At 40.7% G+C, this 20080-nt stretch overlaps 2 protein-coding genes across 7 annotated transcripts in view; one reads left to right on the top strand and one right to left on the bottom strand.

The window, feature by feature from the left end:
• Nucleotides 1-9049, top strand: part of WDR19 (WD repeat domain 19) — a 109502-nt gene extending 100453 nt beyond the window's left edge. For all 5 annotated transcript variants that reach the window (XR_013533140.1, XM_078367377.1, XM_078367375.1 and 2 more), the window contains one exon: nucleotides 8729-9049. The gene's annotated coding sequence lies outside the window, so the exon portion shown is untranslated. The remainder of the gene's footprint in view (nucleotides 1-8728) is intronic.
• A 1591-nt stretch (nucleotides 9050-10640) lies between these two features.
• Nucleotides 10641-20080, bottom strand: part of RFC1 (replication factor C subunit 1) — a 91875-nt gene continuing 82435 nt past the window's right edge. For both annotated transcript variants that reach the window (XM_035293880.3, XM_078367378.1), the window contains exons 22-25: nucleotides 19003-19148; nucleotides 14752-14965; nucleotides 12980-13171; nucleotides 10641-12012 (exon numbers count right to left, since the gene is read on the bottom strand). In XM_035293880.3, the coding sequence (XP_035149771.2) occupies nucleotides 11929-12012; nucleotides 12980-13171; nucleotides 14752-14965; nucleotides 19003-19148 (636 nt within the window). In that variant the 3' untranslated portion in view covers nucleotides 10641-11928. The remainder of the gene's footprint in view (nucleotides 12013-12979; nucleotides 13172-14751; nucleotides 14966-19002; nucleotides 19149-20080) is intronic.

The raw sequence follows: 20080 nt of genomic DNA, 5'->3' as shown, positions 1-20080 counted from the left end.
ATTCTTTCTTCTCCTTGATCAATACAGCTGTTGAAACTTGTGTATGCTTTGCGAAGTTCTCGTGCCATATTTTTCAGTTCCATCAAGTCGTTTATGTTCTTCTCTAAGCTGTTTATTCTCATTAACATTTCGTCAAACCTTTTTTCAAGGTTCTTAGTTTCTTTGCATTGAGTTTGAACATGGTCTTTTAACTCAGAGAAGTTTGTTATTACCCACCTTCTGAAGCCTACTTCTGTCAATTCGTCAAATTCATTCTCCTTTTTTCTTCCCTTGATGGTGAGGAGTTGTGATCCCTGGGAAAGAGGTGTTCTGGTCTTTGATGGTTTCATCCTTTTTGTGCTGGTTTTTTCCCCATCTTCATGGATTTACTTCCCTTTGATCTTTGAACTTGGTGATTTCAGGAGTCATCTCTGAGTGGACTTTTTTTCTGTTGAGTTTGGAGGTATATCTTTTTTGGCCCGTAGAGAGTGACACTGGGCTCTCTCGGGTTCAGGCAGGTTGTTGGGTGGGTGGTCCTTCCCTGGAGTTTGTTTGCAGGTGAGATTGACCCCACCTTCCCAATGGCATCTCTCCCAGACCTTGATCTTCCTAGTTGGGGTCAAATTGGTGTATTTGCTGCCAAGGTCTCTAGCGAGGGCTTCAGTTTCAGTTCTGTGGAGGTGGGGCCTACCAGGCCTTATGGCCTCTTTCCTGGCTTTCAACTCTGCCTCCTTCTGTGGGATAGTCCATCCCACTAGCGTTAGTCCAAACTTCCGCCCCAGTCCATGCGACAATTTGCTGCGCTGGGTGGGAGCCGCTGCTCAGATTTACATTGACAACTCACGATGCCCCAGTCTGCCAGAGCTCTTGTGGACCGTGCATTGTAGGAGGGATGAGGTAAGCATAGGATCCAAATCAGAGCACCAAGGGGCTGAAGTCCCCTCACCGACCCTCCAAGCCAGCTGCACATTTCAGGTGAGGATGCCCCGCCGACCTTGATTCGCCCCTGTGGCTTCTTCCCTGGGCTATCAGTCTACTTTTTCTTCAGTGCTCTATCAATCCCACTAAATGAATCTAGCACCTCATTTTGAATCATAATGTCCTCTAGCCCTCTGTGTCTCATTTGCTGGGAGCCGCATTCCAGTGTTCTCTTCTCACAGCCATCTTGGCACCCTCCCATCTATTTTCCTTCATTTTTGAGGATATTTTCACTTGATATGGAAGTCTGAGGTTTTTTTCCTGAAGCACTTTCATGATTATCTCCAATATCAAACTTCATTGTTCCCTTGTATTTACTTGTTTCTTTCTGGTTACATTCAAGGCATTCTGCATATTTGGTTTCCAGAATTTTGACTATACTTGCCTGGGTGTGTTTTGTGTTTTTTTTTTTTTTTATTTTGAATGACAGTTTTTATTTTTTGCTATCCATTCTTTTGTTTGTTTAGAATATTTTTAATTTATTTATTTAACTTTAGGTGCATACTATATCTGGCATTTCTCCCCATGTTATCCCTCCCCACCCACCCCTTCCTCCCCACACCCCTGCTGTCTCCCCCCTACTCCCCCAACTACCCCCAGTGTGTGATGCTCCTCTCCGAGTCCACATGTTCTCATTGTTCAACACACACCTATGAGTGAGAACATGCAGTGTTTGGCTTTCTGTTCTTGTGTCAGTTTGCTGAGAATGATGGTTTCCAGATTCCAACAAGTCCCTACAAATGACACAAACTCATCATTTTTTATGGCTGCATAGTATTCCATGGTGTATATGTGCCACATTTTCCCTGTCCAGTCTATTCATTGATGGGCATTTGGGTTGGTTCCAGGTCTTTGCTATTGTACACAGGGCTGTAATGAACATATGTATGCATGTGTCTTTATAGTAGAACGATTTATAGTTCTTTGGGTATATGCCCAGTAATAGGATTACTGGGTCAAATGGAATTTCTATTTCTAGGTCCTTGAGAAATCGCCACACTCTTCCACAATGGTTGAACTAATTTACACTCCCACCAACTGTGTAAGAGTGTTCCTATTTCTCCACATCCTCTCCAGCATCTGTTGTCTCCAGATTTTTTAATGATTGCCATTCTAACTGGCATGAGATGATATCTTAATGTGGTTTTGATTTGCATTTCTCTAATGACCAGTGGTGATGAGCATTATTTCATATGTTTGTTGGCCTCATATATGTCTTCTTTTGAAAAGTGTTCATGCTGGGCACGGTGGCTCACGCCTGTAATCCTAGCACTTGGATCCACCAAGGTGGGTGGATCACCTGAGGTCAGGAGTTCAAGACCAGCCTGGCCATCATGGTGAAACCCCATCTTTTAAAAAAAAAAAAGAAGAAGAAAAGTGTTCACATCCTTTGCCCACTTTTGAATGAGGTTGTTTCTTTCTTTCTTGTATATCTGTTTTAGTTCTTTGTAGATTCTGATTATTAGCCCTCGGATGGGTAGATTGCAAAATTTTTTCCCATTCTGTGGGTTCCTGATTCACTCTCATGATGGTTTCTTTTGCTGCACAGAAGCTTTGAATTTTAATTAGATCACATTTGTCTATCTTGGCTTTTATTGCCATTGCTTTTGGTATTTTAGTCATGAATTCCTTGCCTATGCCTGTGTCCTGGATGGTTTTCCCTACGTTTTATTCTAGGGTTTTTATGGTGTTCGGTTTTATGTTTAAATCTTTAATCCATCTGGAGTTAATTTCGGTATAAGGTGACAGGTAGGGGTCCGGTTTCTGCTTTCTGCACATTGCTAGCCAGTTTTCCCAACACCATTTATTAAACATGGAGTCCTTTCCCTATTGCTTGTTTTTGCCAGGTTTGTCAAAGATCAGATGGTTGTAGATGTGTGGTGTGTCTTCTGGAGCCTCTGTTCTGTTCCATTTGTCTATGTCTGTTTTGGCACCAGCACCAAGTCATGTTGATTACTGTGGCCTTGTAGTATAGTTTGAAGTCCAGCAGTGTGATGCCTCTGGCTTTGTTCTTTTGCTTAGGATTGTCTTGGGTATGTAGGCTCTCTTATGATTCCATATGAAGTTCAAAGTGGTCATTGGTAGCTTGATGGGGATATTGTTGAATCTATAGATTACTTTGGGCAGTGTGGCCATTTTCACGATATTAATTCTTCCTAACCATGAGCATGGAATGTTCTTCCATCTGTTTGTGTGCTCTCTCATTTCACTGAGCAGTGGTTTGTAGTTCTCCTTGAAGAGGTCCTTTACATGCTTTAGTTGTATTCCTAGGTATTTTATTCTTTTGGTAGCAATTCTGAATGGTAGTTCACTCTTGATTTGGCTCTCTGTTTGTCTGCTACTGGTGAATAGGAATGCTTGTGATTTCTACACATTGATTTTTGTATCCTGAGACTTTGCTGAAGTTGCTTATCAGTTTGAGAAGATTTGGGGCTGAGATGATGGGGTCTTCTAGATATACAATCATGTCATCTGCAAATAAAGACAGTTTGACTTCCTCCTTTCCTAATTGAATACCCTTTATTTTTTTTTTTTCTTGCCTGATTGCTCTGGCTAGAACTTCCAATACTATATTGAATAGGAGTGGTGAGAGAGGGCATCCTTGTCTAGTGCCTGATTTCAAAGGGAATTCTTCCAGCTTTTGCCTGTTCAGTATGATATTGGCTGTAGGTTTGTCATATATAGCTTTTATCATTTTATGATACGTTCTGTCAATAACTAGTTTGAGAGTTTTTAGCATGAAGGGTTGTTGAAGGTCTTCTCTGCATGTATTGAGATAATCATGTGGTTTTTGTCTTTGGTTCTGTTTATGTGATGGATTACATTTACAGATTTGTGTATGTTGAACCAGCCTTGCATCCTTGGGATGAAGCCTACTTGATCATGATGGATGAGCTTCTTGATGTGCTATTGAGTCTGTTTGCCAGTATTTTATTGAAGATTTTTGCATCAATCTTCATCATGGATATTGGCCTTAAGTTTTCTTTCTAAGTTGAGTCTCTGCCTGGTTTTGGTATCAGGATAATGTTGGTATCATAAAATGAGTTCAGAAGGATTCCCTCCTTTTGTATTGTTTGATACAGTTTCAGAAGGAATGGAACCAGTTCTTCTTTGTACATCTGGTAGAATTCAGCTGTGAACCCGTCTGGACCTGGACTTTTTTTGGTTGGTAGGCTATTGATTGCTGCCTCTACTTCAGCCCTTGTTATTGGTCTATTCAGGGTTTCAACTTCCTCCTGGTTTAATCTTGGGAAAGTACAAGTGTCTAGGAATTTATCCATTTCTTCCTGGTTTACTGGTTTATGTGCATAGAACTGATTGTAGTAATCTGATGGTAGTTTGTATTTCTGTGGGATCAGTGGTGATATCCCCTTTATCGTTTTTTATTGCATCTATTTGGTTCTTCTCCCTTTTCTTTTTTATTAATCTGGCTAGTGGTCTATTTTGTTGATCTTTTAAAAAAAACAGCTCCTGCATTTATTGATTTTTTGAAGGGTTTTTTTGTCTCTATCTCCTTCAGTTCAGCTCTGATCTTAGTTATTTCTTGTCTTCTGCTAGATTTTGAGTTATTTTAATCTTCCTCCTCTAGCCCTTTCAATTTTGACGAGAGGGTGTCAATTTTAGATCTTTCCTTGTTTCTCATGTGGGCACTTACTGCTATAAATTTCCCTCTCGACACTGCTTTACAGGTGTCCCAGAGAGTCTGGTAAGTTGTGACTTCATTCTGATTGGTTTCGAAGAACATCTTTATTTCTGTCTTCATTTCATTGTTTATCCAGTCGACACTCAGAAGCAAGTTGTTCAGTTTCCAAGTGCTTGTGCAGGTTTGAGTGTGTTTCTTAATCCTGAGTTCTAGTCTGATTGTGCTGTGGTCTGATAGACTGTTTGTTGGAGTGATTTGCTTCCAATGATATGGTCAATTTTAGAGTAAGTGCAAGGTGATGCTAGAAAAATGTATATTCTGTGGATTTGGAGTGGAGTGTTATATATATGTCTATTAGATCCGCTTGGTCCAGCTGTGCATTCAAGTCCTGGATATCTTTGTTAATTTTCTGTCTTGTTGATCTAATATTGACAGTGGAGTGTTGAAGTCTCCCACTATTATTGTGTGGGAGTCTAAATCTTGTTTTAGGTTAAGAACTTGCTTTATGTATCTGGTGCTCCTGTGTTGGGTGCATATATATTTAGGATAGTTGGCTCTTCTTGTTGGATAGATCCTTTTACCATTATGTAGTGTCCTTCTTTGTCTCTTTTGATCTTTGTTGGTTTGAAGTCCATTTTATCAGAGCCTAGGATTGCAACCCCTGCTTTTTTTTTTGTTCTCTATTTGTTTGGTAAATCTTCTTCCATCCCATTGAGTCTATGTGAGTCTTTGTATATGAGATGGGTTTCCCAAATACAGCACACTGATGGGTTCTGACTTTTATCCAGTTTGCCAGTCTGTGTCTTTTGATTGGGGTGTTTAGGCCGTTTACATTCAATGTTACTATTGTTATGTGTGAATTTGATCCTGCCATTTTGTTACTGGCTGGTTTTCCTTCCCATTAGTTGACTCATTTTCTTCATTGCATTTTTGGTCTTGGCCAATGGTTTGCTTTTGCAGTGACTGGTACTTGTTCCTTTCCATGCTTAGTGTTTCCTTCAGGAGCTCTTGTAGGGCAGGTCTGGTGGTGACAAAATCTCTCAGCAATTTCTTGTCTGTAAAGGATTTTATTTCTCCTTCACTTATAAAGCTTAGTTTGGCTGGGTATGAGATTCTGGGTTGAAAGTTCTTTTCTTTAAGGATGTTGAATATTGGCCCCCACTCTCTTCTGGCTTGTAGGCTTTCTGCCAAGAGATCCACTGTGAGTCTGACTGGCTTCTCTCTGTGGGTGACCTGACCTTTCTCTCTGGCTGCCCTTAGCATTTTTTCCTTCATTTCAACCCTGGTGAATCTGACAATTCTGTGCCTTGGGGTGGCTCTTCTTGAGGAATATCTTTGTGGAGTTCTCTGTATTTCCTGAATTTGAATTTGGACTGCCTTGCTAGGCTTGGGACATTCTCCTGGATAATATCCTGGAGCGTGTTTTCCAGCTTGGATTCATTCATTCTCCCCATCAGATTCAGGTACACCAATCAAGCATAGGTTAGGTCTTTTCACATAATCCCATATTTCTTGGAGGTTTTGTTCATTTCACTCTTTTTTCTCTTGTCATGCGTTCTCTTTTTATTCTGCTTGATAGATTTGGCTATTAAAACTTGTGTCTGCTTCACGTAGTTCTCATGCTGTGTTTTTCAACTCCAATTTGTTTATGTTCTCCTCTAAGCTGGTTATTCTATTTAGCATTTCATCTAACCTTTTTTCAGTGTTTTTGGTTTCTTTGCATTGAGTTAGAAGGTGTTCCTTTAGCTCAGAAAAGTTTGTTATTATCCACCTTCTGAAGCCTGTTTCTGTCAATTTGTCGCACTCCTTCTCGGTCATGATGTGATCCCTTGAAGAAGAGGTGTTCTGGTCTTTAATGGTTTCATCTTTTTTATACTGTTTTTTTCCCCATCTTTGTGGGTTTACCTGGCTGTGTTGTCAGGAAGCTGCTTGATGAGGTCCCTTGTCTGCCTGTGGAGGCACTACTGGGTTTCTAAGGACTCCTTCGGGTTACTAGGGAAGCTTCCTGTGTCTTTTTTGTTTATACTGGGAGATTAGGCCTGCCTCTTCCACTGACCTGTAGGCGCTACTGGGTTGTCAAGAACACCGTCCTGTTGCTACGTAGGCTTCCTGTGTTTTTTTGTTAAAACATGTAGTCTAGTCCCACCCCTCTAATGGTGGGTATGCTCTTCCTCCACTGGGCTGGATCATTCAGGGCTCAGCTCAGACTGTGGCACTGGCTGTGCAACCCAGTAGTCAGAGCTTCAGCCCTCTGGGGTTTGTCAGGGAAAGTAGGGACCCGCCCAGCAGCACCCGGCCATCACCTACTTTCAGCTTCCTCTCTATCCAGTCATGGGGTAGAGGCCCTCTCAGCTGCTACCACTTATGGCTCCCTCTCTCTTCGGGGGGAGGGGGCAATAGCTCAGTCTGCAGGTTCTCCCGGCCGCCTTTTGGGCTTATGTGTCTGTTTAGATGTGTGCCAATCCGGGACACCGTCCTGGATTATTCAACCCCGAGCTTGCATTTCTCAGCGCTTGACTGGCAAAGATCCCCTGTTCTGTGCATTGCTGAGGCTTTGCAGGAAGTGCTGTATCTGGACTGGAGTGCCAGAGGGGGAATCTCCAACTCGCCGGTCAGATGCACTTACTGGGTGAGGCAGCACCCCTCCCCACCTCAGTCTGCCCTGAGTGGGCTTTGCTCACCATCTGACCAGACCCGTTGAAATGCACCTGGTACATCGGTTGGAGCGAGGAGGTCTCTGGATTTCTGCATCTCTCTCGCTGGGTGTTGTGCACTGGAGTTGTACCTATCCAGCCATCATGGATCCTGGGTGTGGTTTTTAATTTTTTTTAGCTTGGGATTTTCTAGAGTTCTTGAATCTGTATATTTTTCCCTCAATTGGGACACTTTGAGCCATTATTTCTTCATCTTCTCATTCTGGAACTCCAGTTACGTCTGTGTTTGAGTACTTGATTTCCATAGGTCACTAAAGTACTTTCCTCTTTTTTCTCTGATCATATTGGATAATTAGTTTTGACCTATATTCTAGTTCATTGACCTTTCTTCTTTTTTTTTTTTTTTTTTGAGACGGGGTCTCAGTTTCTTGCTGGGGCTAGGGTGCAGTGCCACAATCATCATTTCACTGCAGCCTCAAACTCATGGGCTCAAATGCCTCAACCTTCCAAGAAGCTAGGACTACAGCCATGTGCCACCATGCCCAACTTTTTTTTTTTTTTTTTTTTTTAATTTTTATTTTGTAGAGATTGGGGGGGGGGGGTCTTGCTATTCTGCCCAGGCTTTAACTCCTGGACTCAATCATCCTACCTCAGCCCTCGCAGTTTTGGGATTACAGGTATGAGCCACCATTCCTAGCCTTCTAAAAAATATTATTTCAGATTTTGTCCCAAGTTTATAACTATTATCTATGGGAAGATTAAATTACAACTGAAATCTTGTATTTTTAAAAAACATCCACAGAATCTCTCCAAACACTATCATGGCATTAAATAATGCTTTGTAGAAAACGTCAAGTAACCAGACCATGGTACATCATAGCTCCTTGCAGATATGTCTTCACTGAGTTGTGATTATGCACTATACTTCGAAAACGTCACTATAGCCTGGTGCAGAGCCTGTTCCTATAGTCCCAGCTACTCAGGAGGCTGAGGCATGAAGGTCACTTTAGCCCAGGAGTTCAGGGCTCTCGGACACCATGATCATGCAAGGTCCTATCTCCAAAAAAAGAAAAGTCACAATAAGAATCCTTATGCAGTGAATTACTGGTTGAAGTTGTTCACTGGCTTTTAGACAAATAATATAACTGTTCAATTTAAGGAAAATTTTTCTGTACAAATTGCTGAGCACTTTGCATTCATTCTTCCCAGTGAAGTGGCTGTTATCAGCATCCTTTCCTCATACATAACAAAGGCTCAAGAGCTTGCCCACACAATTTTAGTCAGCTGGCAAGGCTAATACTGAAACTTGATGCTGATTACAGACTGGAGATTTCTAACTTGAATGTAATGTTTCCTGTTCCACATTCCAGAAATGGGCCAAAAAAAATCCTTTTTAGTATGTTTGGCTTTATTACTAAATGCCAGGCATTACTTGACACCCTCTGGAGGCATGTGTTTTGTTTGCCCTTTCTAGATACAATGGTCCTGAGAAGACAGCATTTTTCAGAGAAGGATGTTTCCTCCCCTGGTCGATTTAAGAGATGGTCCTTTCTGGATACAAAGAAATGAAACAATGGTGACCTCTCCAGGTTGGAACTTTCCGCTTCTGTATGGTGGCAAAACGATGACGTGTAACCTTGCTGTTTATTGTACTTTGTATATTTCCTCTTCAAAGTCTTGCATACTCTATCCTCTGCACTGTTAATAGTAGCCTGTGACATAATTGTAAATATTCAGCTTTTTGATAACTTTTGTATTTTGAAATACCTCCTTTAAAATAAAATTGTTGACTAGATGTTTGTGACGTTTTCCTGTATCTAGAGACATAAAAAGAAATAAAGGAAGGTAGTTCTGAAGGACATTGTCAAGTTTGGGCAACACAGACGTGAACGGTGTAAAAAGCTTGAAATGAGAAGTTTATACAAATCATGGCTATTAAGCAGAATCAGAGAAGCAAAACATCAAAAATTAGAAAAACCAATCAAGTAAAGAATGAATGAAACTATAAGCTTTTATCTGCAAAGTGATTCTACTGTATGCAACAGAATTCCCATCCCAAAATTAAGTCATTTGATTTCCCCTGAAAACATGCATTATTTGCAATCTTCTTTGAGGCTGTGCAAAGGTTTCTTCCCCATATCACACATACAACACACACCATTCGAACACACACTCTCTCTCCAAGGGAGTCCGTACTTTTCCCACATCAGTATATGATTCCTTGCCATCCAAGGCCAGACACCAAAGTCTGAGCAGCTAACAGAAATGAATCAGGGAGTCAACTGTGAATGAATCTGATGACTGGATTTTACAGTTATGTCCCCGAAAACCTGAGCATTACAGTGGTACCCAGAAGCCTAAGCTAGGGTCCAAGGTGCCAGTAACATATAGCATCCAAGTATCTCACCTGCATGATGCCTCCAACTTTATGACCTGTCTTTCCCTCCCAGTGGCCGGCTGAAGAACAGGCCAGAGGCCTTGGCCTTACTAAGTGGTACAAAGTTACTATCTTAAAACCTACCCACAGTCCCCTGCTTCCTCTAATATGCCTATAAGCATATGGTAAGGTTGTAGGAATAAGAACCACAGCACCTGGCATTGTGAGAGTGGGCACATTCTATTCTGTCTACCCATAAGCACACTCATGCTGGAGCTTGTTTCAGAAGCTACTCATCCTAGTACAAATAATAATCTACCCTGTCAATAAATTTAAGAGAGCAAATCATGGTGTTATGGAACTACCAACATTTAACAACATGAAGGATAAAGCTGACTGGTTTGTAAGTAACAAAATGGCCAAGACTCAACAGATCTCAAGAAGAGCAAGTATACAGTTTTATGCTGCAGAGATGGCGTGTGGCATTAAGTGACTCCAAAAGGCCACATCCTTGGTGGCTCCAGTGAAGACTCAACCCCAATAAAGACCATTCAGATTCACATCCAAACTGCTGCAGGACCACCAACTCCCTCCTGCCATGAGTCTCAGTCATTCACCTCCTGATCATGAGGGCTTCAAAGAGGAACCAAACAGACCTATGTTGCCATCCTCAGATACTAAAGGGCATATTTACAATTTTTAATTCTAAAAGAAATGCTATTTTACACACGTATCATCCCAATCTCGTGCTTAAAACATTTAAAATTAAAAACAAAAATCACAATCACCAAGTGAAGGACACTATGCAGCATTCTGCCGCATGGAGGGTCAAGTCCCTTTCCTGGGGCTACAGAAGAACTAGGGATAAGTGACCTGCATATCCAAAAGGAACAAAAATGGAAGAACATGAATAGGAAAGCCAGCCCTACCCTAGTGGTGAGAAAACCTTTCCTGAAGCAGAAAAGTTTCAAGACAGACTTTAACAAAGACAGGGTCGTGACTCAGCAGGCAAGGGCTTAAGGCAATGTTTTATTTCCATAATGAGTTAATCTCCTTAAAGGACACTTTTTCACACTGGTAAATACAGTTTAAATGTCTCAAGAACTTTGTCTCATCACCCAAACAAGACTACCAGTTCCTTAAAAGCAGGGAATATGATCCTTATTTTACATTCATTTTAGTATATACCTCACAGAGGTAGCACAGACCTCTGAACAATTACTGACAAGATTAAAAAATAGCTAGACATCTAAATTCCAGGGCAGATCCACGGCCTCGGGGCCACTCAACACATACAGTTATAGGAATAACCCCAACTTCCAACAGGGTTCATGGAAGCCATCACAGGACAGGACCAGATTTACTATTGGCAAAACAAAAACCAGTGTTCATTTTGTCCCCCACCGTAGTGAACTTAAGAGGCTGACCCAACCTGGTTCCTACTGGTTTGAACCTGATGGGTTGAGACTCCAGCAGGAGAATCTTCTGCAGCCTCCCACACTGCAAAGCCCCATAAAAGACCTCTCCGTGAAATCGTATTCACAGCAGAGACGTAGTCAGCACACACACACAGAGGGAGTGAGCTGCGAATCTGAGTTCTGACTCCTCAACTGCCAATGTTATGTTTCACACAACAGGTTAGTAAGGAATACAGTGAGCTTTTTGACCCAATCATTTGCAAATTAATAAGTAATATACCAACATAATATTTTGCTATACAAGATGGCAATCTTAAAAAGAATTTATACATGTATGATGTGGAACATTTTTATTCCTAATTTATACTTTGAAAGATATCTGATAATGCACAAAGAATACCCAGTTCTAGGTGGTGACTGTTTTGTATAATCATTTATTTACAAAATTTCACCACATAATAGCAACTACCTTTAAAAAAAATACCAGCATTGGTCCTATAAAGGCCATTAGGATAAATTCTTAAGCCTACAAAAGATGCCTTAGTATTACTGTTCCCAGGCTCATTATTAACTAAAATCTGACTCCAAAGTCCAGGTGTAGTTTCTAGTTCCAATTCTACAGTCATTCAGAAGCATGTCTAACTAGATTGACAAGGGACAGTGGAGGACCCAGGCAGTCCTATCAACCTCTATAAGAGGTGTACATGAGCCTACTGCTCATACCCTTCTAGCTGTACCACCCTTCATTGATAATGGGACACCAGATCATCCCATTATGCTAAAACATGGTTGCTCTGGGAAAAAACAAGGCTTTCCCTAGACCAGCTGGACTGGTCAGGAGGGAGAGTAAAAAGTGGCTGTTGTTAGTGAAAAATGATTTTATTTCTTCGAACTTTTTCCTTTTCCTTTTCTGGACTCCTTATCTTTTTCTGGTTTTGAAGGCTTTGAAGATTTTGTCTTTTTCTGTTAGGGGGAGAGAGAAGATAACAAAATAGTTAATAGCTGTGTTTATGAGTAAACGAAATAAGTTCATCTCTGCAACAAATCTAATCTTTACCTGCAACTTAATTAAAAAGGAAGAGAGGCTGCCAACATCGAGACGAACGACTGCGACCGTGATGCGCTTACTTGCAAGCAACAACTGCCCTACGGACAGCCTTTAAGAGCTGGCAGTGAAAACTGGGAGCATTTAGAGTGTAGAACTAAGATCCGCTCCCCATGTAAGGCAGCTGCTTGATTTAAAACAGAGGTAGACTTAAGAAAAAACAAGCAAGAGAAAATTTACAAATAGGGTAATGTTTACATGAAGAATTTCCTCTTCTTTCGGTTTCAGATTAGAGGTGTAAACACTGTCATTTTGTGAAAGGGGAAGACAGACAGACAGACCAGAGGGTCTAAATGAGAGCCACAGTGCAGCAGCCCACTATTCCTTTTCCTGCACATAGAAAACAGAAATGAAGGGCAAGAAGCACCCACACTCAGCAAAGGACAGAGGAGGATCCAAGAGATTCCTTGGCTCAGCCAGCTATAAACAGCAGGCTGATACTACAATTGATTTGCATCTTTCCTAGCAAAAGACAAGAATGTTTTGCTCTGAGAAACTTCTACAAAGCAGTTTAGTGGCTACAGCAAAACATAAACAGCAGAAGAAACTTTTGTTAAAAACATTTTTCTTGAAACCATACACCAATGGCCAGATCAATAAAAAAACATATGGCCATCAGTATCATGGCCTGTTTTGTTGTTTGGCTCTTCGACTACTATAAGAAACTGTTTATAAAAATGAAATCTATACCATCTCCACCTTCAACCATGGTGAACAAAAAAACTTATTTTCAATTTACTCTATGTGCTGAAAGCCCCTATTATTCACCAGACAAGGAAAGACCGTCTACTTTGAGGTCCTCCTGTCTGTGGCTTAAAATACTACCTTGATCATGGCATCAGTCTCTACAGCATCTTGGTCTTTCTCATCAGATTGAGAGTCATCTTCATTTAACTCTTCATTGTATTCCAAATCCAGGGCTGGGCTTGTGCTATGTCTAGATGCCTTTATTGCTTGAAGTGAATATGGAGTAAGGTGGGCTTCCTTATTGTAAGCTCTTGTGAAGGCTGCTTTCACCTATATGAAAGGAGTAGAGGGAGTTTTTAAAAATCTAAGTGCCAAACAACTCTTTTAAACTCTGAAAGTCTAAAGAGACCCTGGGAGCCCCTTGCAACTGTTTGCAAAATATTTATGCATATACATGTAAATCTAAGCATGTGCATTTTTCTATGGGTAAGTTCCACATTTTTCATAACATTCTTAATAGAGCCCATGACAAAGAGAATGAAGACCGGGTGCAGTGGCTCACGCCTCTCCATGAGAATCTTGAACCTGGGAGGTTGCAACAAGCTGAGATCATGCCACTGCATTCCAGCCTGGGTGACAGAGTGAGATTCTGTCTTAAAGAAAAAAAAAAAGCTATTTGGGAACTTCAGACAGACAAACAAAAGGTCACTTCAAGTCATCATGTTTACCTATTCAGTATTCTCCCCATTTCTACAAAGTAGTAAGCAAAGCTAATCAGTGAATCAGTAAATCAAAAAGGGCTCAGCTGGGCAGAGTGGCTCAGGCCTGTAATCCCAGCACTTTGGGAGGCCAAGGCAGATCACACAAGGCCAGGAGTTCAAGACCAGCCTAGTCAACATGGTGAAACCCCAACTCTACTAAAACTAAAAATTAGATGAGCATGGTGGCATGCAACTGTAATCCCAGCTACTTGGGAGGCTGAGGCATGAGAATCACTTGAACCCCAGAGGTGGAGGTTACGGTGAGCCAAGCTTACACCACTGAACTTCAGCCTGGCAACAGAGTGAGACTGTCTCAAAAAAAAAAAAAAAAGTGTGTGTTGGGGGTGCTCATGATAAGGTACAAGTTGGCCTTTAATTTCCACAAAATACATGAGTTACCTTTTCCATAATAATAGTAGTTACTTCGAAATAGTAACTCAAAAGCCTTAATTTCAAGCTTCTACACATAGTTCCTGAATTAGTCCATGAATTCTAACCATGGATGTCTGCTGTGAGAATTTACTGATAAAGTCGAGTAAAAATTCTGGAGAGGGCAAACTAGACATAGAGAAGACACAGACAGTATGTCTTCTAAAACACATTCGTCACACAGGAATAAGAGTAGGGTATTGGATGTTACATATTCCTAATGTATCACTTCAGTTTTTTGTGCTCATTATAAGAAAAGTAGGGATATATTATTACAGAGAAGATTATCCAACTGGAATAAATACTGAATCCACAGATTAGGTAGACTAAAAAAGAAAATGTATAAAAATCCTCAGCCAGTAAACACATTTTATTTTTACAATCCATTACCACCAGAGCTCATAGCCCACTTAATTCCCTAGGCTCGTCCTCCCACCCTTTATAAACAATATGTTTATATTTGCTCCTCAAATTTCACTTCTTGCTTTTTCACTGCGCATAAAGCAATGATAGAAATACAAATTGTAAAATCCAGAAGTCTACTCTTAATACTGACTTCGAATAGTATTTTTGGAAAATAAAGGCCAAAAGAAGCAACAAGCATTTAAGAGGAAAAAGAAGTAAATCTTTTTTTAAAGCATCTAAAACACGTCTGAAGTATTGTTAGTACAAACGTGGTAATTAGAAAATTATGGAGAACCGGTAAATGACACTATTTACCTTGGGATCCAGCTTTGAAAAGGGACTAGGTTTGCCACCCCAGCTGCTAATTTCCATGATATTCTCAAAGTCTTCTTTCATCAAATAATATGTGTCCATAAGTGCAACAACATCCTGTACTCCATCTACTCCTTGTGAGGTCAAAGGCTGTACAAGTGCATCCCTTAGATGTGACAGATAATCCATGTTTACCGTCCTTTTGCTGGAGTAAGTTCTGAAACCACAACCAAAGAGACATAGTCAAAGGCAAACTATCAAGTCAAGTCATACTGTGCATATTGGCACTGAGTTAATTCAGGCAGAGTCCAATCCAATTTCAACATTGATAAATGGAATGTCTACTATTTGACAGCCAGCTGGTGTAGGGAAAGCTCAGCACCACAGCATGAGAGTAACGGATACACATCAGCGTGCCCAACGGAAGTTTTCTATTTACCTATATCATTGACTAAAAAAACAACTGTGGGTTCTACTTCTACCCTACTCTTAAGGCCCAGGCAACAGAGTGTTTGTGTTCATAAATGTTACTCATTCTAAATTCCAAAATATTAAAAACATCAATATAAGGCAATGAAATAAATTCCCTATCTCAAGTGTGTGAGTGTGTGTAACACCTTTTGGTCTCTGATTATAACATACAAAATTATATGTGAACACTTCCCTCACATTTCCTAATACTGTTACTCTGAAATCTTTAGTTCTAGAGCTGGCTTTTCCCCAATTCTAAGAAAACTGCAGAATGTGTGCCCACAAAATCAAAAAGTGATCCACACTGGCCAGGGGAAGGTTTAGGGAAATAGTCTGGTCTGAGAACTACAATGTTATCATAAAATGACTTTCTCTCTTAAATGTCACTTCTTAAAAACAGAAAACAACTGAAGAAAACAGTATTTGAAATGCCACCATCCTAAATCTTTCCAACCCAGCTGCCTCTACCTTCAAACCAGGCAATTACATGTATACATATTTCATGTTTTTTTTTTTTTTTTTTTTTTTTTTTGAGACAAAGTCTCACTCTCGTTGCCCAGGCTGGAGTGCAGTGGTACAATCTCAGTTCACTTCAATCTCTACCTCCTGGGTTCAGGCAATTCTCCTAGGAATCAGCCTTCCGAGTAGCTGGCATTACAGTCACGCACCACCATGCTCAGCTAATTTTTTTGTGTATTTTTAGTAGAAACAGGGTTTTACCATGTTGGCCAGGCTAGTCTCGAACTCCTGACATCAGGTGATCCACCTGCCTTGGCCTCCCAAAGTGCTGGGATTACAGGCATGAGCCATCATGCCCAGCCTGTATACATATTTTAAACAAGCGACCTCAAAAGCTGTTGTTATCAGAACCACAAAGAAATGCTTCTTTACAAACTATGGGTTCTGCTCCTGCCTTCAAGGAACCGAGTATTTGAACCACAAGAAGCCACAGCTTTTCTCCTGATCAGAAATCTAGACTCTTGCCCTTGCAACTATTTTATTACCAAGACAAAGAGGTTTTAAAACTCTATTTTAATTTCATCGAATTCCTCTAGATTTAGTCTTCCATAATTAAGCACATTAGTACTTAAAGAGAGGTAGTGTGAGTTCCTAAGCCACAGTACCCCAAAAAATCATGAAACCATTTCCAAAATTGTTCTCCTACAATGTTTTTTAATATAATCATCTTCGTTTTTTTGTTTGTTTGTTTTTTTGAGACAGAGTTTCGCTGTTGTTACCCAGACTGGAGTGCAATGGCGCGATCTTGGCTCACCATACCTCTGCCTTCTGGGTTCAAGCAATTCTCCTGCCTCAGCCTCCCAAGTAGCTGGAACTACAGGCGTGCACCACTATGCCCAGCTAATTTTTGTATTTTTAGTAGAGACGGGGTTTTACCTTGTTGACCAGGATGGTCTCGATCTCTTGACCTCATGATCCACCCACCTCAGCCTCCCAAAAGGCTGGGATTATAGCATGAGCCACCGCGCCTGGCCTTAATATCATCATCTTCTAGTAGACTCACAGAGTATTAAATCTAGAAAAGTCAAAGATACCATCTAGTGTACCCAAACCAATGGCTCTTAACCTCAGGAATCTGTAATTCCCCTAAAAGGGGATATTTTCTTTGTGGATCTGTGCATTGTCAGGAGAATAAAAATCAAAGCATTCATATTCTCAAAGGCATCTATGACTCCAGAAAACATTACAAACCAATAATTAAATCACACCTCCATTTTTTTAAAGAAGAAAAATTGAGAACTACAAAAGCTCAATGACTTGATCAGGGCTAAAAAGTTAAGTAGGAAGGCCTTAATTTACTTAAAAAATCGTGAATTCACTATGAATGTCCTTGCTGATAATAATGGCCTATACTGCTAGTTGACAAAGCCTTAGTTCCTACCCCCAAAAAATGTTCGATCTAATGAGGGAAGGGGACAGACATACAGAAGAACAGCCCTGGACCCAAAGTCCAGGGCTCAAAAATCTACATGGAGTCTAGCAGGAGCATCCGAGAGGGCTATGACCTTTAAAATCGGTGGCAGGCAGGGAGCTGGAAAACAGTGAGAGGCAGCCACAGCCTGACCAATGAGAAGAGCCATGGGGAAAGCAGCCTTTCCGGCTTCCAGACGCCACCTATACATCTTGGGGCTGATGGTCCCTGTCTCCATTCTCGAGGCCAGGCATAGCACCCTCAGATCTTGCTGACACTGACACTGCTGACTCCCTTTACAAAGACCCTTGTGATGACTGCACAGATAATCTAGGAAAATCTTCCCAGCTCAAGATGGGGACTGAGGGTCGATGCCTTCTAAGATCTTGATAAACTTGTGTTATTTAAAGCCATTATGTGTGTGGTAATTTGTTACAACAGCAACAGAAAACTAATACATGGGTAGCAAAAAAGACTCATGCCATAGGTTAGAAAGAGAACAAGAGAACGCAGTAGAATTTTACAGGAACAGAAAACAGGAGTTCAGTTCAGCTCTAACCAAAACTTAAAAGTGGAATGAAGGATTAAATATTAATATTCCCTCCAGGGAGCAGATGGCAAATCAAGATCACTTAAGTCGTTCATGGCTAAAAATGAATCCACAGGCTGGGTGCAGTGGCTCACACCTGTAATCCCAGCACTTTGAGAGGCTGAGGCAGGGAGATCACCTGGGGTCAGGAGTTCGAGACAAGCCTGGGCTGGGCAACATGATGAAACCGCATATCTACCCAAAAAATACAAAAATTAGCTGGGTGTGGTGGTGGGCACCTATAATCCCAGCTACTTGGGAGGTTAAGGTGGGTGAATCACTTGAACCCGGAGGCAGAGACTCCAATGAGCCGAGATCACAACACTTCATTCCAGCCTGGGTGACAGAGTGAGATCCTGCCTTAAATAAAAAAAAAAAAATAATCCATGAAATGTACTTAATATTTATGTGTATGCACATTTTCCAAATTTCCAAAATTTGTACCAAATGCAAGTATTTTTGAACTTCCTTAAACTTTTCCAAGAACATTCGTTTTCAATGATCTGAGCAGCCTCCTCCTGTTACATGCTAACCTGTATTTCCTATCCCAAATGACTAGGTCAGTTTATTACTAGAACAAGTGGTTAAAAAATAGTTCATTTCAGCCAGGTGCAGTGGCTCATGCCTGTAATTCCAGCACTTTGGTAGGCCGAGGCGAGAGGATCACGAGGTCAGAAGATCAAGACCATCCTGGCCAACATGGTAGAACCTCATCTCTACTAAAAATACAAAAATTAGCTGGGCGTGGTGGCATGTGCCTATAATCCCAGTTACTCAAGAGGCTGAGGCAGGAGAATCACTTGAACCAGGAAGTCAGAGATTGCAGTGAGCTGAGATTGCACCACTGCACTCCAGCCTAGCGACAGAGCGAGACTCCGTCTAAAAAAAAAAGTTCATTTCTTTAAAAAGTTCATTTTTTTTCTATTAATTATTCAGAAGCTGTTCCCACTAGTAATAGGCATAACCACAGTAACAATAAATAAGAGTGCTACCTAAGACTTATACAGTCTTTAAATTTTTAAATTATGGCATCTACTATTTTATTCTCTAAAGTATCCTTTTAAGTGGTAAAGTAAGTGTTATACTGATCACAGATGATAAAACTCAGGCCCATAAAATATAAGGAACTTATCCAAGATCTTTCATCTAGTTTGCAATAAAATAAACACTAAAACACAAATCTTTTGACTCATATGATCGTTATTAGATAAAGGCCAAATACATCAAATCAATAAAGTACCAGAAACAGAGTTATCCCACCTACCTGAGACTTATATGCAAGGCCAGGTCCTGAACAATGCGATCGTGTTTGCCTGTAGATGAGTGCTTCCCTAGCCAGCTTGGGAAGGTGGGAAACTGGGTCATGTACCCCCTCATCAACTCTCCAGGAAGAACACTGGCATAAATGGCCTGAAAAAAATCAATTACAATCCAGAATTTACGTTCGGTACAAAGTTGCTTCCTTAGCAGTCATTGGCTTCTAAACGGTCTGTGGAAAATAAAGCAACACTGTCCCGAATACCTACTGACAGGGCAGTCAGACCTTTTCTCTAACTGTGATCCGCTGGTACAGGAAACTTCTCCCAGAGAAAACAACAGATTGTGGTACACACCTTGATCCAACATGTTACGGCCCCCAGGGAGATCATCTTCCCAACTCAGCCTCCTCAAGCAACTAATTTCAACATACCAGCTACCTCACCGATGCCAACATCACAGCCAAGAATTAGCTTAGGAGGGACATAATGGTCTTTAACGTAAGTGATTGGCAGCATAGGTAGATTAAAGCATGGAAAGACTAATGATTACAGTCAAGTAAACTGGCACTTAAGAAAAGTTTTTTAAAAATATATCTTTCGATGTCTTCTATGCCCAGGGTCTTCACTTTCTTAAAGGCTGGAATTATAGTCTCCATACATTTTGTATACTACTTTATTCTAGTAATTCCCTCACAAGCACTTTTTCATATTAGATAATCTTTACAAATAGTTTTAAAGGCTATAAATACTACTTCAAGAGGATTCATAATCATTCTCCTATTACTAGACATGGAGATATTCTCTAATTTTTTGCTATCAGAACTAACACTTAGGAAGTATTTTTGTACGTTAAGCTTTTCCTGTGTTAAAACATGATGACTTTAAGGTACAATTATTAAGGAAACAGAACTAAACACATAAAATATAAAAGAAAAGATTCTGGGCCAGGTGCTGTGTGGCTCATGCCAGTAACCCCAGTACTTTGGGAGATGGGCAGACAGCTTGCACCCAGGAGTTCAAGACCAGCCTGGTCAACACAGCGGAACCCTGTCTCCATAAAAATACAAAAATTAGCTGGCATGG

Source organism: Callithrix jacchus, chromosome 3 (genome assembly GCF_049354715.1).
Source record: "Callithrix jacchus isolate 240 chromosome 3, calJac240_pri, whole genome shotgun sequence".
Classification (NCBI taxonomy): domain Eukaryota; kingdom Metazoa; phylum Chordata; class Mammalia; order Primates; family Cebidae; genus Callithrix; species Callithrix jacchus.
The sequence above is the reverse complement of the archived record's forward strand: the minus strand, read 5'-3'. Positions and strand labels throughout refer to the sequence as shown.